Source organism: Marmota flaviventris, chromosome 4 (assembly GCF_047511675.1).
Source record: "Marmota flaviventris isolate mMarFla1 chromosome 4, mMarFla1.hap1, whole genome shotgun sequence".
Taxonomy (NCBI): domain Eukaryota; kingdom Metazoa; phylum Chordata; class Mammalia; order Rodentia; family Sciuridae; genus Marmota; species Marmota flaviventris.
The window spans coordinates 31,921,463-31,947,030 of NC_092501.1; the positions used below are offsets into that span (position 1 = coordinate 31,921,463).

The 25,568-nt window shown below is 44.0% G+C and overlaps 1 protein-coding gene across 23 annotated transcripts in view; it reads left to right on the plus strand.

Annotated features, from left to right (window-relative positions):
- Positions 1 to 25,568, plus strand: part of Sorbs1 (sorbin and SH3 domain containing 1) — a 231,918-nt gene that overhangs the window by 184,763 nt on the left and 21,587 nt on the right. For 19 of the 23 annotated variants that reach the window (XM_071611075.1, XM_071611055.1, XM_071611057.1 and 16 more), the window contains 7 exons: positions 7,615 to 7,787; positions 10,389 to 10,474; positions 14,234 to 14,401; positions 18,630 to 18,676; positions 22,105 to 22,219; positions 22,385 to 22,510; positions 24,004 to 24,198. In XM_071611075.1, coding sequence (XP_071467176.1) covers positions 7,615 to 7,787; positions 10,389 to 10,474; positions 14,234 to 14,401; positions 18,630 to 18,676; positions 22,105 to 22,219; positions 22,385 to 22,510; positions 24,004 to 24,198 — 910 coding nt within the window. The remainder of the gene's footprint in view (positions 1 to 7,614; positions 7,788 to 10,388; positions 10,475 to 14,233; positions 14,402 to 18,629; positions 18,677 to 22,104; positions 22,220 to 22,384; positions 22,511 to 24,003; positions 24,199 to 25,568) is intronic. The other 4 variants (XM_071611059.1, XM_071611064.1, XM_027930074.3 and 1 more) reach the window with 1 other exon arrangement.

Sequence of the window (25,568 nt, forward strand, 5' to 3'; positions counted from 1 at the left end):
GCAGGGTATACTCTCTTGTACCCACTGTGGGGTAGTGACCAAACCACCAGTATGACACAGAAGTGTGCGGGCTGAGACATGCCATTGGAACCTCCTCCCCTTTCTCCCTCTGCTCTCGTTTCTGAGTCTTAATTTGTTGAAGAGCTTCCAGTGAAGCTCTGCCTTCAGCTGTGAGGGTGACAATTCACAGGTCCCCTAGATCCCAGGAGATATGCTTCCAGAGGTGAAGGCCACCAGATGACCTTTGGTGACCTGCGGGTAAAGGGCTTCCTCCAGGCCACAGCTCTCCACAGATTCTCCTAGGACCCCAAGGCTTCCCCTTTGTTACTAGCTTGTCACTTTGGCCTTGCTGACTGCACAGTGTCTGGTTGGAATCTTCAACCAGGCCTCTCCCTGCCCTCACTGGTTCAGGCTTGCCCAGTGTTAACCCTGCTGCCTGGTCTCCCCCTCTGCCTCTTCACCCCTATCTCTCTCAAGGGCACAAGGAAGAGAAGGCTGCTTCTGAGCTCAGTGATCAGATGAATTGATTCCTTAACTCTTCTGGGTTAAGGCTCTATGCTATATTCCTATTCATAGGAATGAAGATGTTGTCCTGAGTTAGTCAGCATTTTGTTGCTGTGACCAAAATACCTAATGGGAATAACTTAGAGGAGGAAAAGTTTATTTTGGGTTCTTGGTGTTAAAGATTCAGTCCAAGGTCAATCAACTCCTTTGTCGTGGGCCTGAGGCAATGAGGCAGGACATCATGGTGGAGGGTCATGGAGGAGGAAAGCTGCTTACTGAGCATTTCCTATGTGCCAGGCCTTATGCTTAACATTTTATCTACCTTACCTTGTTTATTCCTCTCAACATTCCAGGATCAAAATCCCCATTGCATAGGTGAGGAAATGGCATGTTGAGGTAGTGTAATGCCCACAGTTCCTCAGCTGGAACAAGGAGCGCTCTATCCATAGTAGGAACAGTGAAGTTCTGGGATAGGGAACCTGTGTCAGCAGTAAAGTCTCACCTGCATCATTACTGACTCCAGTTTGGTAATAAACTAGCAGAAAACATAGCAAGGTTCTTTGTTTTTTGAGCCATCACATAATTTAAGCAACTCTGTGTAGGACTGAAGGTGACTAATACAGTTTTTAACAGAGCAAATCGTTTTCAGGCATTCTGAGCATCCATAAAGATATCTGATGTGTTAATTTATCAACTTATTTTGAATCATTGAAATAGGTTTCTAAAGACCTCTGTTTTCCAGCCATAGTCAGCTCTTGTGAAATACTTGACAGTAATAGATAGTTTCTTCCTCATTCTACTACTGTTTGAGGAATTTTCAGTATGAGGCTTGCTTTTCTCCTGGTTTGTTCAAATGCATACGATTTTTTCTTTTCCCCTCTGTCTTTTGTTCGGGGCTTGAACCCCATAGCATTTGTCACTCTATCCTGTCCTTTTTATTTATTTACTTTTTATTTTGAAACAGGGCTTTGCTAAGTTACTGAGGCTGGTCTCAAACTTTCTATCCTACTGAGGCTCCAGAGTCACAGGTATTATAGGCATGTGCCACAGCACCCAGCACACTTTTCTATATTTGTTATTAGTGAGAACCAGCTTGATACAAAGAGAAGTGTGCAATAAATGTTTGCTGGATAGATGGATGGGTCTGCAAATCTCACCCAAATCCAGCTTGATTGGCACTGAGGCAACTTGCACACTGATTCTGTTCCCTTTTCCTGGATGGCTAGGGATGATGTACTCAAACTTTTTCTAAACCAAAAATTGAAGAAAGCAATTCCAGATGGCTCAGGTTCCCAGCTTTGTGGCAATTGGGGAAGTGATGCTTTTGAAACCTACTTTTGTGTCTTGGACAGACTACAGTTTAGAATTTTGTTAATTAGAATTGATTATATATCACATGATATGAAAGGAACTAGGAACAGAGGAAGAAAATCAGCCATAGTCCTGATCCTGATATAATGACCAGTCCTAGCCCTAAAAAAATATTCTTATGGTTACCATCACAGTAATGTCTGATTTTTCTTTCATTTCTCTAGCATTGTCAGATGTATCAATTAGTGGGAACTACTCATTTTCATCATTGCTTGATATTTCAGTATTGATTAGCCCTGATGTCTTCTGTGCCTAACCAAGAGAGCTTTACTCTATTTGGCCAGATGGTGGCACTCAAGAGCAAGTCACTGTTTCCTAGATATACAGGATACCAGAGTCCCCTTAATCTGACTTAAGAACACACATAACCTGAAGAACTATATGATATATTAGAGATTCCCCTGGCACCTGAAAGTATATCAGAAATCCGTGTGCATGTAGGCATTTACTTTCAGAATCACTTATTCCACCAGTGCACACTAGGTACCAGGCATGCAAAAACTAATAAAATAAATTGCTTCTGAGGGGTTCAGGTATAACATGGGAAACAGACTGTGAAGTCAGTATGATAGATAGATGCAATGATGAGACCCAAGAGGAAATGAGCACCCCTTGTTTTGTGGAGGAGGAAAGGTCAAGAAAATGTGACAATATATTATAAATATAAAAATAATTGTGTCATGCATTACAAAAGACTATAACTTGAAACTTAGAGTGGATTGTCTAGATACCCCCTTCCCCTGTAGTTAACCACAGTTACTTTTTGTTTTTTCCTTCCTGAAATCACCAAATTGTTTTGAACAGTGAATGTGAGCTCCGACTGAATGTCCTCTACCTAGGAGAGTGATTGAAACAGAGGACATGCTCAGTAAATATTTGTTGAATGGATCAATAAGTAGTGTGACAGCAGGAAATATTTTCTAGAAATATCACTAGCAGTGATATGCAGAGATGATTGGAGGGAGTCAGGCTGGAGTGGTGATGGTGTGTGTGTCGCAGGGTTATAGGTGAGGGATGGTGAGATGCTAACCAGGAGATAGAGTGAGGAGATTACTGTTGGCTGTGTCAAGAACCCAGAGAAAGCAGGGCCTGGTTATTGATTAGATTTGTGTGGCAAAGGGAGGGAGAAGGGAATTGATTCGTGTGGTTTTCTGGCTTAGTTAATGGGAAGTGGCAGAACAGAGCTGGATTTGGCTTGGGATGTGTCAGTCTTAAGATTCCTGGGAAAATCCAGATGGCAGTGTCTAGAAAGCAGTTGAATATGTGTCTGTTTCCAAAAGAAAGGTCTGTATAGATAACAGATTTACAGGCGAGGTCTTGGGCAATCTCCCCATACCTGTTAGTATTGCAGATGAATGACATCAAAAGCCGAGAGAAACAGCCTGCTTTCAAGTTTCTAGACAACAGGAGCTTGGCTTAGCTGCTCCACCTTCCTTGTTGGAGTCAGACTGGAATCTGGCCTTCCAAGACCTGGGCCACTGCCTCCAGAGCCTGCCTATTAGCACAGTTGGAAAAGTTGGCCTAGGATAATCACTTTATTCTTGCAGTAGCTGTGTTTTTGCTGAATCCTCTTGAAACCCAGCAGCCAGTTCCGCATGTTAGCCAGAGGCTGAATTCTCTGCCTGTCTCCTCTTGGCTTGCAGTGTCTGAACCCAGATCTGGCTCAACTTGAGCTGCTCAGAGCTGAACTTCTCAACCTGTTTTTATTTGTTTGTTTGTTTTTGGTTTTTTTAGACTTAACAACAGTAACTGCTAATCCTTATTGTACCTTTGAGTCCAATCAAGCTTTGAGTCCCAGGTTGCTTCTCTCATCTTCTCTGATCTACCTAGATATAATGAGGACCCAGCCACTCTGTGACTTGGGCAAATGCCTTCACCACTCTGGTCCTTACTTTTCTTTTTTGAACAGTGAAACAAATGATGTCTGTCTTTCCAACATTAGGAGAGCTGATGGAGATGATACACTTAAAAACATTGTTCCAGAGCTCTTATAGACTGTTTTCTAAATAAGCCTGCCTTAGTTGCAAAATGTTACACATCTGGAAAAAAGTATTGTTTTGTCAGCTTTGATATCAGAAAGAAAACAATTGGCTGTAAGCAACTCCATTCTGAGAGGTTTCCTGAGTGCTGGTTTGTGGTTCTGTGGGAAGCAGGAAGAAATGGTGATATGGGGTGGAATGCAGCCAGAGAGTGGGCTGGGCCAGGGTGAGTTCTGATGTCTGGTAAGGTAGGGAGAGGTGTAAGATTCAACAGTCGGCTGTGGCTGAGTCATGACAGAGTGAAGTTAACAGGAGGTCAGGAAGATGGTTTGGAAGTTCTGACCAAGGCTGAGGTGATTCAAAAGACGGTAAGGGCAGCAGGACGGAAGCTGCTATCAAAGTCAGTCTTCAATGGTGAAAGAGGTATAAAGGGCTTTAGGCTGTGTCCTCTTACAAAATATATCTCAGATACCACATCTATTGGTTGGCAGGGGTAAAGGACAGCTACACTTGAATCATTTTGTAGCTGAGGTTATTCAAAAAAGGGGAAACAGTGTCAAACTAAAGGACAAAATCAGAAAATACAACGGAAAAGAAGGGGGTGGGCTGGAAATAGAAAATTTAGAAAAGGGTCAGGTTCAGTTTTAACTAGGTAAATTTAAAGTTAAGTCTAGTTTAACTGGCCTTGCATTTTTAGAAATTAGAATATAGTGCCACTGCCTTGCAGGTCACCTTCAGTGTTCCTCAGCAATCTAGCAGGAATTGAGGTTCTTCTCAGAACCTTGGGGTGGAGGATGGACATCTATGAGCTTCTCCTGCAGACAGAATCAGGTAGGCCAGAGGCTGCAAGGCTGCAAGGCTGCAAGGCTGGCAGCCCCTTGGCCCCAGACCTGGTCCCTGAGCCTGGGAAAATGTGCCTTTTTCTGTAGGAGTGTTGCCTGTAGGCAGGGTGAGAAGCACCACTAAGGACAACCAGCCTGAGCCTGGCTTGTCCTAATTCCCTGCAGTACAACTCTTTTCTCCATGGTGATGGTTTCAGGTCACTGATGTCAGGAGACAGGATCCCTAAAGTCAATTTAATATCATTCTTATACTTGGAAAAGAATTTCTCAATTCATAATTTCATACATCAGACGTGTCCTTAATCAGATCGCATATGCCAGTTTTAGTTTTAGAAAATGTGAAATTTTTTTCATTCAATAAATATTTATTGAGTCTACTCATGGAATTTATAGACCAGTCAGCTCCTGCAAATAAGGACACAGTCCGGGAAAGAGCCTGGTCCCATCCTGTCCCTCTTCAAGGTTTCTCCCAGTGAGAGGTGAACCCTGGAGGCTGCTCTGTAGACTTACTGCATTTGCATGTTTTCAGCCCTGAGAGTCAATTTCCTTTTCTCTTAGAATCCCTGTAATGTTCTATCATGGCTGAAGAGAAGGAGAAAGCATTTAATCCTTCACCCAGGCCAGGGAGAATGAGGAGGGACCTGGGGGAGCCCTGATGTCTGCCCCACTTGGTATTCCCTTGAAATTGGGTTTGAGCAGCTCTTAACCAGTATGGGCAGGAGTTGGGAGGGACATTTTCAGTGCTGGAAGCACTGGTGTTGCTCAGGGGTCCTGAGCCATTCTAGGGTGGGGACATTACTCTTCCAGACAGTCTCTGCCGCTTCCATTTCAGACTCTTGTGTTCTGATGCTGCTTGTCCTGGGGGTGTATACCTGGCCGGTGACACTGGATGGTAGTGACATAGTGGAGCTTGAGCTGCCTTGACCTCCCTCTGGCTCCTGCAGTGTGTAAGCCACTGCCTCCTCAGTGGTGGGGAGACATCCATCTAAAACAGCAACTAAAAATATAATATACCTAACAGTGTGGTTCAGGTTCCAGCTCTGCCATCCCGCTAACCTGCCTGCGGTGACAGTTACCCAATCTCTCAGTGCTTCATTTCTTCATCTGAAAAAAAAAAAAAAAATGGCAGAAGTAGGCTTGTGTGTGAGGATTAGAGAGAAAATGATCACTAGGCACTTAGCACCATGCCTCCCACATAGGGCATCTCACCAGGTGGCATGTAGATTAATTGCCATTGTTATCTGTGATTACGGGGACTTGGAGACTGGGGTTATACCCAGAAGGAAGGGCTAGCTTTATGGAATGTGGAAAATCTCTTCATTGATGGGTAGACAGAGGAAAGATGGATGGATAGATAGGTGACAGAGCAAATTCAGCTTGTGTTCCCTGGAGAATCTAAACAGGAGAATACCCGTGTTCACTCTTATAATTCTTTAACCTTTAGTTTTTCTAGGTATTTGATAAAATTCATAATAAAATATTGGAATAAAAGAATTCAATCAAACTGTGAGTCTTCAGAACTGACAAATCCATAAAGATAATAGGCATCTAATTTCAGTAGGATTATAAGCAGCCTGGTGGTGCTGGGAGCAGTGGCACTCGCCTGTAATCTCAGCAGCTCTGGAAGCTGACACAGGAGGATCGCAAGTTCAAAGCCAGCCTCAGCAATTTAGTGAGGCCCTAAGCAATTTAGTAAGGCTCTGTCTCTAAATAAAATTTGAAAAGGGATGGGGATGTGGCTCAGTTGTTAAGTGCCCCTGGTACCATAAAACAAAAACAAACAAACAAAAAAAACCCAGCCTGGTGGAAGCCATTTGTTTCCTCAATAAGAGTGAGTGGTGTGTGTGGGTGTGTGTGTATACATGTGTCAGTGACAATGTTTCAGTTAGTGAGGCCATAGAAAAAGTGAGATGATTAGGAAAAGGGAGGGTATCAGCAAGTATGTATTTTTATATTTTTGTGCCCACCTCATTCCAAAAATAATTTGTGGTATCATGAAAAATACCTGGAGTTTAACAAGATAAAAATAAATGAAGGATATAAATGGCCAATGACTAATGCACATAGTGCATATCGTAAGGTTCTGGGCAAAAACTTTGAGTACAAAATTAGGCTACGAAGCAGGGTGTGGTTGTATTGTGCCTATAGTTCCAGCTATTGGGAAGCTTAGGCAGGAGTTCAGAGTTAGCCTGTGCAACATAGTGAGGCCCTGTCTCTTGGAGGGAAGAAGAAGAAGAAAGCACCTGCCTGTGATAACAAGAGCAAATATTAGCATATAGAATCCCAGTGTATCATTTTTCATGGTCACTGATTTTTCCTAGGTACCCAAGATAGCTGGCCTCTCCTCCTTTCACTGCTGATTTTAATGTTCCATCAGCCCATGTGCTTATGCAGAATAACCTAAAAAAAAATAATCCAAGTAATGGACTTTTGGTAGCTGACATTTGCTGGCCACATGTTGGGCCACGCCCCTCCACTAATGTCCTTAACCATATGATCTTGTGTGTAGCACTGGGTCCCCAGCCCTCTCTCCTACTTTTTCTCCCATCCTCTCCCAGCCTTCCATCCTCAGCCCTCCTCCATCCTTCTCCTGCCTCCCCCCCCCCCCCCGCCCGCCCCTCACCTTTCCTCCACAGGCAGTGTTTTGCAGAGTTATTCTTTTAAAGCACAAACACAGTCATCTCAGTTGGAGGGCTTTGTTATTTGGACAAGATTCCTGAGTGTCTAAGCCCCACGGACCTGTCTTTGTCTGTGTCTAAATCCCGATGCTCTTTAGAAAGCACAGTGCTTGATTAGGATGCCGGGAATTGTGTCTTGCCCTGAGCTTGTAATTTGCTTTTGAGAAAAATGTTACAAATGCTAACTCTTGTTCTTATCTCCTCCCCACCTTCTTTCTTTTACAATTACCTTTTTCATAGTATATATTCTTCCAACTTCCACGCAGTGAAGAGGGAATCAGATGGGGCTCCTGGGGACCTTACTAGCTTGGAGAATGAGAGGCAGATTTATAAAAGTGTCTTGGAAGGTGGCGACATCCCTCTTCAGGGCCTGAGTGGGCTCAAGAGACCCTCCAGCTCAGCTTCCACTAAAGGTAATTAACAGGGTGACGTCTGCAGGTCTGTCTCCCCTTCACACCTGTTCCCTGAGTGTTGGCAGCAGGCGAATCTCCTGTAACTGGAACCAACTCTGCCCCCTACAGATCCATATCCAGGCCTCAGAGCCCTCTTGTATCCCCTCCCCTGTTTTCTCGCCGGCCATTTTTCTTTCTGGTATTAATGGTTTCCCTCCCTCTGAACCCTGACCTTGCTCTCTCTGAAGCATTTCTGTCCTTTTTGTTCTAATACCCTTTTCTTAGAAATTAGCTGAGCTTCAGCCTTTCCTAACTGGCAGGGTGGCCATTTCTTTCGTTGCATCTTTGCACCTGCTTTGCAGCACAGATTATTTTGCTTCCGGACATCGACTGGAAATTTTTTAAAAGCCCATATGACAAACGAGCATGTTACCTCCTTTTTTTTTTTTTTTTTTTTTTTTTTCTGTTTTTTTCTTTTGTAGCAGCTTTCAGCTTTAACCTAATGGGTCTGTTTATTTTATTCTGCATGCTTACCAGTGGATCGTAAAGGTGGGAATGCTCACATGATTTCTTCATCTTCAGTTCATAGCCGAACATTTAACACTAGCAGTGCTTTAGGCCCTGGGTGTAAGCACAAGAAGCCCCTGTCAGCTGCGAAAGCCTGCATTTCAGAGATCCTTCCTTCCAAATTCAAACCCAGGCTCTCTGCTCCCAGCGCTCTTTTGCAGGAACAGAAGAGTATCCTGTTGCCCTCAGAGAAGGCGCAGAGCTGTGAGAACCTTTGTGTTTCTTTGAATGATTCCAAAAGAGGCCTCCCCCTCCAGGTAGGGGGAAGCATCGAGAACCTTCTCATGCGCTCCCGGCGGGATTATGACAGCAAGTCCAGCAGCACCATGAGCCTCCAGGAGTACAGCACCAGTGCCAGGAAGCCCTGCCCTCTCTCCAAAAAGGCTGGGCTGCACTTCACCATGTTCTATCGGGACATGCACCAGATCAACCGAGCTGGCCTCTCCCTGGGATCCATCTCTTCCTCGAGTGTACGCGATCTTGCCTCCCACTTTGAAAAAAGCGGCCTGGCATTATCCAGGGGGGAGCTGGGGTCCAGCCAAGAGGGCTCAGAGCACATCCCCAAGCATACTGTCTCCTCCCGCATCACTGCTTTTGAGCAGCTCATTCAGCGGTCTCGGTCCATGCCGTCCCTGGACCTGTCTGGCAGGCTGAGCAAGTCCCCGACGCCTGTGCTGTCCAGGAGTGGACTGATCTCAGCCCGCTCAGCTGAGTCCCTCCTGGAGTCAACCAAGCTCCGTCCCAGGGAGGTGGACGGAATGAACTCCAGTGTGGTCTATGCCTCCCCGACATGTAGCAATATGGCAGACCACACCTTGGGCTTCAGGGGCCTCGTGCCTTCTGAGCCCCTCTCCACCTGCTCAGATGAGATAGACCGCTGTTCAAATGTCTCCAATGACAGCAGAGAGGGCAGTGTTCATGGAGATTTCCCCAAACATCGTCTCAACAAGTGCAAGGGCACTTGCCCCGCCTCGTACACCCGCTTCACCACCATCCGGAAGCATGAGCAGCAGCAGTCCTCCAGGCAGGCTGACTGGCGCCCAGAGTCCAGAGGGGACAGGAGCACCCTGCTCAGAAACATCTACCTGATGAGCCCCCTCCCTTTTCGGTTGAAAAAGCCCCTTCAGCACCATCCTAGACAGCCTTCCCCGGTGGGCCAGAAGCCAGACCTCCCTGGTCAGCCCCATCAGGATCAGCCCTCCTCTGGGGGGAAGCCCTTGGTTCCCACCCGCCTGTCTTCCCGACACGCCATGGCCAGGCTTAGCTGCAGCTCAGAGCCCCCTCAGGAGAGACCCATGATCCTGGAGGACAGCCCGAGGGCCATTAATAACGGGAACTCTGTGCCATACTCAGACCACGGCCTGGACAGGAACAACAACCCACAAAGTGAACTGGCACCATCCCGTGGAGGTGGCATTTTATGTGTTTGACCAGTCTCACCTCCCTGTCTCCACATGGCTTGCTCTGCCCCTTCCTCCCGTGTGTCCCTGGTGCTCATTTCCTTCTCTGTCCTTTGCTTCTGTTTGTTTTGCTTGGCAATTAACCATGGCTTGTAGTGGCTGCACTTCTTTAAAAACAGATCTCCCATGTCATTTAGACTAACCACCAAACCGTGTTTCGAAAGAAAAATTGGCCGATTAGCTCATCTGATAAATGTGCCCATTTGAACTCTCAAGCCCCTTGCTGTTTGCACCAATCCCAGCCCACCTGTGGTTTTTGGAGAGGCAGCCTCTCTCCGTGGCCCTGTGTGTGTAAGTGTACGGTTTGTCCCCGTAGAGCCTGCACGATGCCTCTTTGTAGGGACAGTCAAAGAATGCCTTCTCCTTTTGTTCACCGTTTGCCTTCTGGTTAGTTTTCTTCATATTAAACTATTTGCAAGTAAACCTAAAAAGCACGAGGGAGAGGTGGGTTTAGGTTTTTTCCTTCAGAATTTGGTTATTGATCGTGAATCAATGAGGACTTTTGTTTATAATAAAAGAAAGGTGAAATATTTTCTTGACCTGGTTTCACACTAAACATTTGCCTGTTTTTTAACACGACTTTGTTGTTTTGAAGATTCTGAATCACCGAGACATTTTATACCAGCTGATTACTTGGAATCTACAGAAGAATTTATTCGAAGGCGTCATGATGATAAAGAGGTAAATCTCATCTTTTTAAATCTCCTAACACTTGTGCAGAGAAAATCATGAAGGAAGTAGCATTCTAGACACCTATCAGAGGTAATGTGGTCCAGTGGATGGAAGCAAAGATTGGGGTTTTTGCAAATGACTTTTTATAGGTTCCATCAGTCCTCTTTAATCTCTTTTCCAAAAAGTGGGATCAGTTTCCCCATGGGCACTCAGTTAAAAGTACCTGGTCCAGCTAGCACTGCTGCACGGGAGGCACAGAGCAGCCTCTGCTCACAGTTTCTCTCAGTGCCTCCTGAGCTGGGAGCTGGAGTTCACTCTTCTGCCCTCCTCCCAATGCCTGCCTTGATATTCTCAGAGGAAGTCCACCCACGTTTCTCGCTCTGCCTATCCCTCTGTTGTCACAAAGCATTGTTCAAATTGGGAAGGATGCAGTAGGAAAAAGAGGAACATGAAAAATAATAATGAAAATCAACTTTGAGGAAGTTGCCTTTAACTCAGGGGGGGAAAAAAAGATGCCCCAAGAAGTTCTAGTAAGCCCCAGCCAAGAACTTCAGTGTGTGGATATTTACTTGGAGTGACTGAAATCTCTGTGCAGTAGTAGGAAAGAGCCCATTCTTCCTGGGATGTAGGGGGATGTAGGGGGAGGTAGTCCTGTGTATCAGCCCAATGGGCAAAATCCTAAGCCTCTGCCATGATAAAGCATTATGTTGCACACTTTGTGGGCTTTACATTCTCAGGAAAAGGGGTCAATACCTACTTTCTCTAATGAGTTAAAAGATGCAAGATGTGTTTGAAATAGTGGCGGGCGGGGGGCGGGGGTGTTTGTGTGTTAACAACTCTATCCCTTCCCCTTTTTCTGTTGCTGTCTTGAGCAGCTCTAGTGTTTAGGTGGAGTTCCTTAAGGATTTAGGGTAAGTTTGCCTTTGAGGAGAAAAGTATGATCATAATCATTGCTACCAGACGGTGAGACTAAAGACAAAAAGAAACTACCATTCCTCTCCCCATCCTCTAGGCATTCAGTACCAGCCCCTGGGAGGAGACAAGGGGAAATATTTGATGTAAAGAATTGTTTATAATAAGGAAGTGCAAAACTCACTAATGATGAGTGTTCATCAGGATGCACAACAGATTGATTTCTAAGGCTCTTTGTTAAGTATTTCCTGCCCCTGAGATACAAGATAAGCGTAGGTCTGGACTGCTGTGATGAGGAAAGATGACATTCCATTCTAGTAGTGGGACTCTAGTATACAATGCGTAAGGTTTTATGGTAGAATTTGTTCCTGCTACACAGGGGGGCATATTTTACTTACTTGATTTAACAGTTATTACACTATAAGTTGCTTACAGAATGTGAGCAGCTTGCTTCCTGAATGATGCTGACCCACAGACCCTGGAATGGTTTGTGTCTTTACCCTTGTTTTTGGGGCTTCTGTGGTTAAACCACAGGCCTGATAGATCTACTGAGGTCACATTTAAGCTCTGGGTTGAGTGAGAGCTTCACTCCATCTGATGTTCGCTTCCTCTGATATTATTTAACCTTGTCCACAGTACCAGAGGTACAGTACTAGAGGTTTTGACAAGGGTGTGTGGCAGCCTCAAGCACGAATCTATGCCCACTGCAGGAACAACTGACACCTCCCAGCTGTGGGGGTGTCAGTCTGCACCACTTCATGCAAATGCTTTATTATTAACATTGATGATAATGCCAGTGCAGAAAATGTCCATCCCGGAATCGTCAGTATGGTCACGTAGCCAACTCCCTTGTTTTGTTCAGGAGAGGACCACAGCAAGGTGTGGCTTACCCAGGGCCACCTGGCAAGTTAACTTATACCAGAGACAGAACTAGGAATCAAGGCTCCAGTTTCCTGGGCCAGTGCTCTTTTCATGGTACTGTGCTTTGCAAAGCACTTTCTTTTCTCATTTAATCTTTATAGCCATTTACTGAATACTGGAAATGCCACAGCTGTTTGATGAGTTGTTATTTGTAGACCTGGTAGAAAAGTCAGGCCCACCATCCTTTGGAGCTAGATGTCATATGAGGTATTTAATTGCCTGCTGGAAGAAAACTAATGTTTTATTGAGCATGCTGAGAATTATCCATCCTAATTAATGCTTTCCTATAAGGGACATTAATCCTAGAAATGTAAGATTGTTGTGCTTTAGGAGACACAATTAAAAGTCTTTTCTGTTGGGCCATTTCAATAGACAATGAGGGCATTTGGTAAAAAGCAACATTGCTTGATTATTTTTAAAAGGTCTTTAAAAATAGAAATAAACTGGGTCCTGGAGTGCACCCATGTAATCCCAGCAACTAGGGAGGCTGAGATAGGAAGATTTCCAATTTGAGGCCAGCTTGGGCAACTTTGTGATTGATACCCTTTCTTCTTCTTCTTCTTTTTTTTTTTTTTTGGTACTGGGGATTGAACTCAGGGGTACTCGACCCCACAGAGCTATATCCGCAGCCCTATTTTGTATTTTATTTAGAGACAGGGTCTCACTGAGTTATTTAGCACCTCTCCGTTGCTGAGGCTGGCTTTGAACTCTCAATTCTCCTGCCTCAGCCTCCCAAGCTGCTGGGATTACAGGCATGTGTGACTACACCTGGCTATGATACTGTTTCTTAAATAAAAAAAAAAAAAAAAAAAGAGCTAGGGATGTATCTCAGTGGTGGAACATTTCTGGGTTCAATCTCCAGGACTGAAAAACAAACAAAAAATAGAAAGAGATGACTATTTTCCTAGTATAGAAAAAAATTGTTTCTTTTAACCCCAGGTACCATTATTCTTAGCTTATTTTTGATATTCACAGTCTACATCATTCCCTTAAACTCAGCTTTATTTTAATCTAATGAAGAAATAGTTCTATAAGCATGTAACTGGGGGGGCTGGGGCTGTATCTCAGTGGCAGAGCTCTTGCCTAGCATGTGTGAGGCACTGGGTTCAAGTCTCAGAATCACATAAAAATAAAGGCAAGCTGTCCATCTACAACTACAAAAAAGAAAAAGTTAGACTTTTCTTAAAAGAAAAACTGGGGCTTTCAATCACATAGTCTTTGATACATATTCTAAGGGCTCCTAAAAATTGTGCCCTGGGAGGAGTGGGCTGGCTTAGAAGGGGTGCCATAGTTTATGAACTGGGCAGTGCCACTCTGTGGAGAACATATAGGAGTAACCGAAAGAGGAAGCAGCAGAATAACCTGGTTACAAGGTAGTGAAATCCTATGGCAGATTTAATAGGCCTAATGTGCACAGGAGTCATCAGCCAGCCCTGGTTCTGCCTTGGGAACTACTGTGGGATGTGCCCAAGTGAAGTGGTAAAAAAGCAACATTGTTTGATTGTTTTAAAAGGTCTTTAAAAATAGAAATAAACTGGGTCCTGGAGTGCACCCATGAACATCTAACTCCAAAGGATGGTGGGCCTGACTTTTCCTGATTGATGGCTGCCCAGCATCCTTGCAGTGCCCTGGATGTGCCCCCTGGGTCACCTGGCCTTTGCTGCCAGAAGGCAGGAGACTTGGCTGAGAGTGTGATCTTATGGAATTGATCCTCCCTGGATCCCAGCTCTCCCCAGGTTTCTCCTAGGCAGTGTGCTCTCCTTCCTGCTGAATGTGAAGGGTGGTTACTATGGGAACATAGTAGTTATAGCCATCTGACCCTTAAAGTCTCCTCATGGTTCATGCAACACCTTCTTCTTTAGTTGCTTTCGTTGGCAGTTTTCTAATGCCCTGGACCAGATGATTCACTGCCTATTTTATGCAATTTCATGGCAGAAACTTTTAGCGGACCAGAGACGACTTAAGCGCGAGCAAGAAGAGGCCGATATTGCAGCTCGACGCCACACGGGCGTCATCCCGACGCACCATCAGTTTATCACTAATGAGCGCTTTGGGGACCTCCTCAATATAGACGATACTGCAAAAAGGAAATCTGGGTCAGAGGTCTGTTTTGGTTGCCTCAAACTGCTGCTTGACCCAAAGCAATATTTGCCTCCCTTCAGCATTGCCCTATGTAGGTCAATTTAGTTCTCCAAACAGCATCTGTCATCCTGGCTTCCCTTAGCCTTGCTTTGGCTCTTGTGGCTGGTGAATGGACATGAGCCCCATTACATTCTGTGCTCTGTATGCTCAAGCATGCCTGGCTGTGGGACCGGGATCCGCTGACGCACACCCCTAATGCATGCTTAGAGCCTCGGCTGCCTTCGTAAGTCCAGTCCTCTCCATGCTGCATTGTATCATGATTCTGTGTTGCCTGTGTATATTGCTTAGAGACCGTGTACCTGAGGCCATGTGCATTGGTAGCTACGGTGTGAACAATTGCAAGAGTCTTCCTTAAAGAGATGGTTAATGCAACTTATATCACAAAAGTTAGCAATACTGTGCCATTTACAAAAGCCCCCCGCCCCATTTAGTAACATTACTATGAAAATCTCAGAGAACAATACTGCAGCTTGTGTGCAGATGTATTAATTGTATGGCTTGTTCAGTGGTGCTGAGGCACCTCACTGAAGACTTTTAAAATGTGAAGATTTTTGCAGTTAAGATAAACCCATGGAGAGTCAGAGAGCTCTCTGAGAGACATTTCATTTGTTCTCTTAATTTTGACATTTCTAAGATTACAAAAACTTAATATTATCATAGGAACAAAGAACAAAACTTTGAAGTGACTTTATCTGGGTCTTGGCCTCCTGCACCAAGGTCAATATGTTGGAATTCTTGTGCTGGCCAAATGCTGCCTCTTGCATAAGAGATTATGCTGTGCCACTTAACCCTTAAGTAGCCCTGCTGAAGATAGTCTTGTTTGGGGGAAGCATTTGTGTCTGGGATTTGGGGTGGAGAGGTGGGGAATGGGATCCGCAATATGTAGTTTTATAATCTATCAGTATAGTAGATTAATATTAATGCTTTTATCTTTTCTGTCTTTTGAGTGACAGATGTTTGTCTTTTTTTTTTTTTAAGAAATTGAAGGCATCTGGTAATCAGATTTAAATAAGGAAAGCTGGGGAGGGGAAGGAGACTTTAAAGTGTGGAGAAAAAGAAAATGTTACTCAATTGCCTGGGAAGGGAAGTCCCTTAGCCCTGAGTCTTCTGGATCCCCCTTGGAATAGCCCTGTTCTGAAGGCTCTGGTGATGGGTTGACCCTCATGTGCAGGCCTTCCTGCCTGTGGATGAGGATGCAAATGGGAACATGCAAAGATACCCCTGTGACAAATGTAAATGAAGTACAGCTCGGGTAGATGACCACGGACAGAGGCAGGCATTCTCCCTCAGGGGCCCCACCTCCCTACCAGAGCAATAGTTCTCAAATTTGTGCATCAGAAACCCCTGGAAACTTGATAAAATACAGGATTCCTGGGCCTCATCTGCAGAGTTTCTGATTCTCGGATGGGGTCCGAGAATTTGCAAGTTCTTAGGAAATATTGATGACGTCCATTTAGGAGCCACATTTTGAGAATCACCTCCTTGGAAGGTGACTGATAGACACGAGAAAGTAGAACCCAACGAGTCCCAGGCGTGGCGTGTTGTGTGGATGCACTTTGTTCTTACTCAGTAGATCTTGGGTGGGAGTAATTCTGTGTAAGAACCCTCGGGAGGCACGAACAGGACTTAGTCTGTGCTCCTGGGGAGCTCGGAGCGAAAGAGCCTCCCTCATACACAGTTATCTTTCCTGCAGTAAGTTACACAATGCTGTGAGAACCAGAGAGATTAAGATGGGTGTGGTCTCTGGAGCTATAGGAGAGTAAAGAGGAAGCCGCTGCTTTGTGTAGCCACCGGTGACTCCCATACACTTCTTAGGAATTCAATGGCATCAGCATTTCTCAACCTTAAATAACATATGAATTCCCTTTAATGAAAAAAAAATGTCACCAGCCCTCATTAACCTAATCCAATTTACAAATTAAATTATAGACCACACACCTGTACAACTTTATTAATTTAATTGTTCCATGATATCATTTTGACAAAATTTATTTACCATTCAAACATGATTACATGCTGCTTTGGTATAATTTTTTTTAATGTTCTCACAACTCTACAACTGGGTGACACGGGGACCTCCCCTTCCCCCACCTTTTTCTTCTGGAATCACTGAAATTTTTATCCTTACAGATTTGGTCATTGGGTCTTCTTGTGACCTTGTCATTTATCATTAATCCCATATCCATTCTTTTCTTATTCATGCACAGCTGTTAAATTATACTCTTTGGTTACCTATAGGCACAAATATAGGCATTAAAATTGTGTAGCATTAACTTGATTATAAGGTGGCCTATAATAATGAATGTGTATAGATGGATAGAACATCCACATTCCTGTGGAGAATTTACCACCCTTAAGAAGATCTCTGCAAGGCCCTGCCTCAAGGTACATAAAATTATGGGCATATCAGTAAAGGATTAAAATCCTAAACTAAAGCCAGATGTGTTGGCTCATGCCTGTAACTACAGAGGCTGAGGCAGGGGAATTGAGAGTTCAAAGCCAGCCTCAGCAAAAGCAAGGCTCTAAGCAACTCAGTGAGACCTGTCTCTAAATAAAATACAAAATAAGGCTGGGATGTGGCTCTGAGTTCAATCTTTGGTACCACTGGCCCCCCACCAAAAAAAAAAAAAAAAACAAAAAAACCCAAAAACAAAAAACTAAGCTTGATGAAGCTTTTAAATGCCATTTTCTTGACAAGGCATGATGGCACACATCTATAATCCCAGCTAATTGAGGGGCAGAAGCAGGAGGTTTCAAATTCCAGACAAGCATAGGCAACTTTGCCAGACCCCGTCTCAAAATAAAAAATATAAAAAGAGCCAAGAATATAATGGAGTGTTAGAGCACCCCTGTGTTCAATCCCTAGTGCTGCATAAATGCATACATACATACATACTATTTCTTTTCCCACCTACTGTTCCGTATTTCTTTTTTTCCTTCTGCTCTTTTCACACCTTCTAATATTGAAGAGGACATGCACTTTCACTTTCATCACATTGCTCCCCTAGATCAGTAGGTGATGCCAATTGGCGAGTTTAGAGAGGTTAGAGCTACTCATGGCTGGGACACAGAATTGCACTGGAAGCCAGAAATAGGTTGTTTACATACATGATTTCTATTCCCCATCATCTTTTTTTTTTTTTTTAAAAAAAAAGAAATAACTACTTTTAAAGATGAGGAAGAAAGATATACAAATAAGAATGATAATAAAGATGAAATTCTTGCTAGAATTGGAGCTGAAGAAATTACAGGCAGATACGGGGGCTTAGTAGAGATGTTGCAGATAGATTTGCCAGAATGAAACAGGAAGCGTGTAATAGAGATAAGAGCAGTTAGGTAAGAGTGGGGAGGAGTGACCCAAAGGCCTCAACCCATGTCAAGAATTGAGATGTGATCTGAGGGACAGTTTGAGAGCCAAAGCCAACATCAAAGCAAGAAAGTCATGGGGAAGAATTTGAGGAATGCTATTTGTGCTCCTGGGTGACAGTAGATTAGAGGGAAGGGAAGGTGAAGTCAAAGGAAGCTTTGTGCCAGTGGGAAGCAGAGGTCAGATCTGAGCAAGGGGGTTGTGGACCAAGGGCAGGCAGGCGTGACTTACTGACAAACTTGATGAGAAAGTGGAGAAGGGGCTGGGGCTCACTTCCAGGCATGGTCCTCTGGGAGGAGAGCGCTACCCCAGCAGAAGCGGAAGTCTGCAGAGGGAGGATGAGCTCAGGGCTTGCTCTGGCTGGTTTTGGGATGATCTCACAGACCATGAGAAATATAGAGAGTTGAAGATGCCATAAGAAGTGAATCAGAGCTTCATCCCCTTGCAGATCATAATTTAAGTTAGGCAAATAGAAATATCCCCTGGAGTAAAAATGCAAAAAAGGAATGTCTTGGGATTTCTCGCTGACAATATTTTCCCTCCATAGCCACAATCAGCATGTTTTGGGGTCCAGTACTTAAGCTTTGGAGGCTTTTCAAACCATCTCTTCCCTAAATCTGACCCTCATGCAGGATACAGTGGACTCAGTGTTCATCTAGTGTTCTGCCAAGGTCAGACACAGGAATTTGGCTCACATTTCTATACCAGAATGAACTGGTTAGGCAAAAATTTTCTGCTTTGCTTTCTAGAAACATATGAAAATGCATCCTTTTTATTGCACCTGAATAATTATTTTAACTTTCTATTGTTTCTTATGTTTAGATGAGACCTGCCAGAGCCAAATTTGACTTTAAAGCGCAGACACTAAAGTAAGTGCCACTGATTCTATTTATTTGTCTTCTTAGCTGCCTCTTGGAAACATAGAAGTTCACTTATAGAATAGAGTTGGAGAAATGATTAACAATTATTTTTTTAAAATAGTAATTTACATGCCAGGCTCTGCGTAAAATACACTGCATATGTTAACTCATTCACCCATATGAATGGGGACTAAACCCTGTGGATGGGTACTATTATCCCCACTGAATAAATGAGGAAGCCGAAGTCCTGTAAGGTGAAGGTAAGTGATAGAGTCAGGATTACAACCCAGGTGACCTGGCACCAGAGCTGGGCTCTGCACTGTGCTACCTGGCCTCTTCTTCTATAGGAGCTCTCTTTGTTTGATGAAATGGTAGCTTGAGCTGACCCCAGCCCTACTATGGAAGGAACCAGAACCAGCCTCTAGGAGTCAAACTTTAGTAGTTTTACAATAACATCCCCCCAAAATAAAGGCCTATGGGGACCCATAGGAGACACATCTGAGTGTGCTCCTCAGAGTACTGGCCCTGTAAGATGTTTCTCAAAAGAAGGACCTGTTACAGAAATGAGTGAAGGCCCCACTGTGTGCTGGATTTAGACCTCTCCCCACCTGAGAAGATGCTTTTCTATTAGCATATTAATAACTAGAAATCTTTCAAGGAAGAAACTTAATTAAACTTACTTAGTCTAGTGCTTTCTAAATTTAGGAGAACAGGAAACTTTTCTGTTTTCCATGGAAAACCATTTGGGAAATGCTACCAAAGACTGGGTTCCAAAAGGAAACTTTCAACTTTATATTTGATTATAGATTGAAACAGGCCATGACTTTTCATTGGCAGCCAAAAATATCATTTCCAGCAGCAACCCCTGCCCTGCCGATGAGAGGCCTCTCCCTGGTGATGAGAGGGAGAGGTCTCTTCTGTGGACGATAGTAAGCACTGTGTGGAGGCTGCTCAGCGTGGTTCTGATCTCCTCCAACGCAAAACCAATGACCAGGCCACAGTCTCTAGTGCCTAAGCACGAGCCTGGTGTATTTTTCAGTTCTTAAGCCCATCCGCTGAAAGGCTGCTGTGTAATGTATTACAAAGATAATGGGTTTTGGGGTCAGGAAGTCCTGAGTTCAAATCCTGACTATGCCATTTACATCTCTGTGACTCTACATTTATCCATCCCTGCCACCCTTAGTTTCCTCCTCTGTAAGATGAGGATAAAAAGATGTCACAATGATACTTGTAAAACATTTTGCACAGTATAGCAGAAGTTAATACTCACACTGTACCCAACACACACACACACACACACACACACACACAATATGAATACACTTTCCATTATGATTTTATATAAAAGTGGAATTCATTATGAAATATTCATAAATGCATATAGCATAATTTAAAACATTTTTTTCTTTAAGCAACCTATGAAATAGAAGAGGTGAGAAGGCTGCGATCCATGGAAATTGCCACCATTTAAAACATTGCCAATGCTGGAAAGCTGGCTCCCTTTTCCTGACTCAGTGTTTTAATCACATGCAACCTCCAAAAAATGTCGATAGGACTTAGGAAAAAAAAAAAAGGATGAGCCAAGTCCATGGAAAGTCTTATTTTTTAAGCTCTCCAATCCCTTGGTTTTATCTTTCCCTATAATGTCTTATTCAAAAAAAGTGTGCTGAGGGAACACTGGATCAACAAAATTAACCAGATTTCTTTCACCACTGGATTTCTCAGCACCTGTGCTGTGCTTATGTACTCAATGACATTCCAGACTGGTATCATGTTACTGTTTCCCAAACCTTCTTACCACCAGACCTGGCCACCTGGTTCTTTGAGAACTGGAGGAGTGATCCGTAGTTCAGGAAGAATGGCAGCCCCCGGATGCTGTGGTGTATCTTCTCTGGCCACAGCTACAGATCTCACCTTGGCCACATCTCATACGAGCTGACCTCCTCCTTTGCTTAACAGTGGGGCCATTTCAGCCCTTACACTGCCTTCATAGCTGCAAGATACTCAGGGTAGCAGATTTCAGAGCTTGCACACCTCCAGCAGGGCGGATATGCTGAGGATCTTGTCGCATCTTGGTGCCCGCACTTGGGATTAAAAGGAGTGGGAATTCAAGATACCCTAAGGAGGGCTGGGGCAAAAATGTAGCCAGAGGCCTTCCTCCTCACAGAAGTAAATGCCCCAGACTCCCTTCACATGCCTCTTCAGGGTCAGGATCCTCTCTCCCCACTGCAAGACCCACAGAGGCTGCCTTGTGCTTTTATTCAGCACAGAGCTGACTTTGTGTAAAGTTTTCCCGATGTGCCTGTTGTTTAGCTCTCACTTACTGTGGGACTTCTGGGCACACTGCAAAACAGTCACACCCCTTCCATGTTACAGAGACCTTTCTTCCTGTTGGTTTGATGCACATGAAAAAAGATCTAGATTTTTTATTAATTCAAAGAATATCACATTACAATTTTTGTTATCCTCTTAAGTTTTCATTTTGTTCAGAATTTTACTTTTTGTCTCATTGTATTTAAAAAGAAGCCCTGGTTGGATGTGACTATCATTATCATAGAGTCAAGCAAAGGGATGGATATGGAAAAGTGGAAAATTGCATCAAGAGTGCTTGCAGTAAATCCACTTTTCTTTCCAAGATCTCTTTTCTCATGTTGAAAAGACAGGGAATGAACATTTAATGGATGTTAGCTTTAGAGCAGGCGCTGTGCATGGTGTTTCATTTGCAGTTTGTGTCTGCATTCTTCAACTCTGAGTGAGCCGTTATCATCAGATAAAGGAACAGTGACTCAGGAAGATTAAGTAGATCTTCTAGAGTCCCAAAGCTAGTAAATCATAGACAGGGATTTAAACCCAGATCTACCTAACTTCAGAGCGTTTCTACGGTATGATAGAGAGATGGATGGTGAAACAAGTGGGTGGGTAGACGACTAAATGGATGAAATGATAGAAGGGTGTCAGTATGTGATAAATGAATTGAGGATGACTTAAAGCCACCTGGGCATGCCTTGCTAGGATGGAGAGGGCAGTGGAGGTGGCAGAGAGAGTCAGGAAGAGACACTTTTGGAATAATGGAATAAACATCAGTTAAGACTTCCGGCTGCATTGCAATGTGGTGCTGTCAGTATTCTAAACTTTTAGACAGCACTCACAAAGAAATGCATGAAGAAAACCACAGCAAACTAATAAGGCCCCCCCCCCTGAGCACTTTCAAGTGCGAGTCAGTTTGAATGTTAACACGCATCCCCCACAAGACTGGAAAAACGCCCAGTGTGACATAATTTCCTGAATAGGGCATTTCTCACTTCCAAATATGGAGCCCCCTCTTCTGTAATGTGTCCCCTTTGGCTCTTCTTGAAGTCTCTTTTTGCTAACAAACTGAAGTGTCTTAATCTCGCACGTTTGAAACTCTGCTAAAATGACCTAACCTCTGTTGGCAGGGAGCTTCCTCTGCAGAAGGGAGACATTGTTTACATTTATAAGCAGATTGACCAGAACTGGTACGAAGGTGAACACCACGGCCGGGTGGGAATATTCCCACGCACCTACATTGAGGTACAACAGCCCCTCTCTCGTCTTCCTAAGGAAAAGCCCAGTCGTGCGAATCACCATTTGCTTACAGTGTCCCTGTGTTTTGTCCCCTCCTCCTATTCTTGCTTCCCTTCTTCCTTCTCTTCTCCCCCCCCCCCCCTTTCTCTTTTGCCTCTTTTCCTTTCTCAGCTTCTTCCTCCTGCTGAGAAGGCTCAGCCCAAAAAGTTGACGCCTGTGCAGGTTCTGGAATATGGAGAAGCTATTGCCAAGTTTAACTTCAATGGTGATACACAAGTAGAAATGTCCTTCAGAAAGGTAAGCCATCCATCCCGGCCCACATGTTGAGACTGTCTTACATGGTTCCACCTAAGACAGGAATGTGACATTGGAATGTGACATTGTGACATTGCTGTGGTGTGCCAGTCGTACCCTTAAGAGATGCATGCTGATCAAAAATGGCACTAAGGACAGAGAATTTTCTGAGATGAGGTATTTTTAAAATATACTCTAGTCGGGATTTAACTACATTGAGTTCACTAACAGTATTTCTAGAACTTTAGACTTTTTTTTTAATAAACTGTTTAACATCTAGTTGGCGCCTAATGCTGTGTTGAACACTATGTTGGTGATGAGATTTAGGATAAGTAAACAGGCCTAGTGGGGAAAAGAAGTCCACTGGTACCAGAAGGGTTTGAAAAGCTTTGAAGCCAAAATTCACAGGTTATCAGCTGTGCAGTTTGTTGCCTCATGGAACAAAGAAAAAGAAGAAGATAAACGGCCCTCTCTGGGAGTGGTTGTAAGAGGCTTAAATGAAACAACATTTGTGAAACCACCAGTGAGACATGTAGCATCTGGTCAGGGCTCAGTAAATAGGAGATGCTGTTAGTTGCCTTCAAGGAGCTCAACATGCTTATTATGAACATAATTATTCTGTGCAAAGAACTCTCTTTCCCAGAAATTGAAATACTCCTACATTTCAGAATTCTCTGATTGCTAAAGTTATTAAAGTTACAAATTTTCTTGGGGATATAGGGAACTGAGTAGATGGCTCATAAACAGATGAACTGTCTTATACAGTTAAAAACTTATACAGGAAAAACTCTGGAAGCAACTTATTTGCCCATAATAGGGGGTCAGTAATTAAATTGTTTTATGTATACAAAAGAAGACCCTGAATTGGTCCATTAGGGTGTGCAACACTATTAAAAATATAGAATTATGTTTCTTTAGAAACAAGGAAGTTCACTGTGTATAGTTAAGTATAAAAAACGCAAATAGAAAAAGGGAAATACAGCGAAAATTCGATTTTCATGGAAAAAAATATGGACAAGTCTACTTCACATGCATAGAGTTAAATCTGGAAAATCATATAAAACAAAATATTAACAATAGTTACTCCCCAACTTCTGGTATAATGGGTGATGATTGTTTTCTTCTTGGTATTTATTTGTGTGATAATTTTTCTGCAATAATACATGGAAAATAAATTTATAAAAAGGGAGAGAAAAATCGAGTCCCTGTTCATTTTGCTTCAAATGAGTCAAAAACACCATGTTTGCCTTCCAGCTTGGGGGCATGAATCTGATCTCCTTTTACTTCGGTAAAGACTTGAGGATCTAGTTTAACTTCCTAGCATTCAAGTAGCTCCACTGCTGGGGCATCCCTAGCCAGTGATGTTAACTCCATCAGATCCAGCAGGGGCCATTTCTCCTGAGCAAACGATGTGCTAAATGAAGCAGGACAGTACAGGCAGGGGCCTCAGATGTGGTGAGGCGTGACTAGGACCCTCATCTTTCTGTGTCTTGTAGGGTGAGAGGATCACACTGCTTCGACAAGTGGATGAGAACTGGTATGAAGGGAGGATTCCAGGGACATCCCGACAAGGCATCTTTCCCATTACCTACGTGGATGTGATCAAACGGCCGCTGGTGAAAAACCCTGTGGATTACATCGACCTGCCTTACTCCTCCTCCCCAAGTCGCAGTGCCACTGCCAGCCCACAGGTATCTACTCTTCTCGTCACTGGGTTTCCTTCTCAACACATGTTTCTATGCTCTACAGTGCCAATGGCACATGGCCCCTGCAGGAGGGCTCTCAGGCACTGTGATTATGAACTGTCTGCAACAATGCAGACTGTAGAATGGAGTTTGGTTTTGTGCATATAAGTGGCATTTCCCCAGCACGTGGTAGGAGAAATATAATCTCAGGGGAAAAGGAAGGTCTAAAGATAATTCTGTGGGGATAAGGTGAGTAGGGAAAATGAGAGACTTTATCAGTTGGTCTATCCTGGTTGAAGCTGGTGGTATGGAAACCATAACTGGTAGATCATTAATCCCGTGGCCTGGGGTGGTTCTCTCAGTTATCCTGTCAGTCAAGATTGGCTTGCAGAAGACAAAGTTTGAGAGAGGCAAAGTTTGTCTCATCCCCAGACATGTAAACCAGATCTGCAGTAATGCAAGAATTCACTGGCACCAGGTTGGAAAAGGAACTTACAGGTTGTTGGTCTACACCGGCCTGGGAGGAAGTAAGATGGGCATAGTAAGATGTTGGCTGTTCTGAACACTAATTATGAACATACTTGTTTAACAATATGAGGTATTCCAAACCCATGTCCTCTTTCCAAAGCAAGAAAAAAAAAATCATAACTTTGAGTTCAAGAGAGGCATGTGGAGTGACATCCTGTGGAACAAACTGACCATACCTGTGTAAGTTATAGGGACGATGGCCGGAGGACTGGGGGACCCGGCTGATGCTACAATGGTGCCTCTTTTTCCTCTAGTCCTCCAAACATTTCCTCCTCTGTCACTTACTTGTCACTGGCCCCAGCTGAGGGCTTATGGTACAAGGCATCAGATGGGCTGCCTGCACATTGAGATGCGCATCCTGCCATCTCCTATGGGACAGTGTGAGACTGAAGCAGAGTGTTCTGCTCTGTGAGAATGTGGAGAACTCAGTCAGGTTTTTTACTTGACTGTAGTCAAAAGTGACCATAAAACAAAATGACCCCACTACCCATGCTCCTTTCAGAAAGAGTCTGCTGAGCCCCCTAGGGAGAAGAAAAACCCAAGGAAGAGCCAGGACAGGGGTGGGCCACCTTTTCCCACAGTTCTGGGTCAGAGCTCTGGTTGCAGATGACGGGGCGGCTGGGATGGGGTAGCTTCCAGTGTGTGTGTTTTAATCCAGTTCTGCAGAGCAGGCTGGTGCCACCCGAAACTGTCTGATGGGAACCTCTCCCGTCTCTGCCACTTGCCTCTCCCTTCCACCCCACCTACACACAGCTCTGCACACTCACATCCTGCACCCCAGTTTCTCTCAAATCTCACCAGGTGATTTCCTTTTGGGGCACCAGAGTGTCCTGCCCATCCTCTCCATT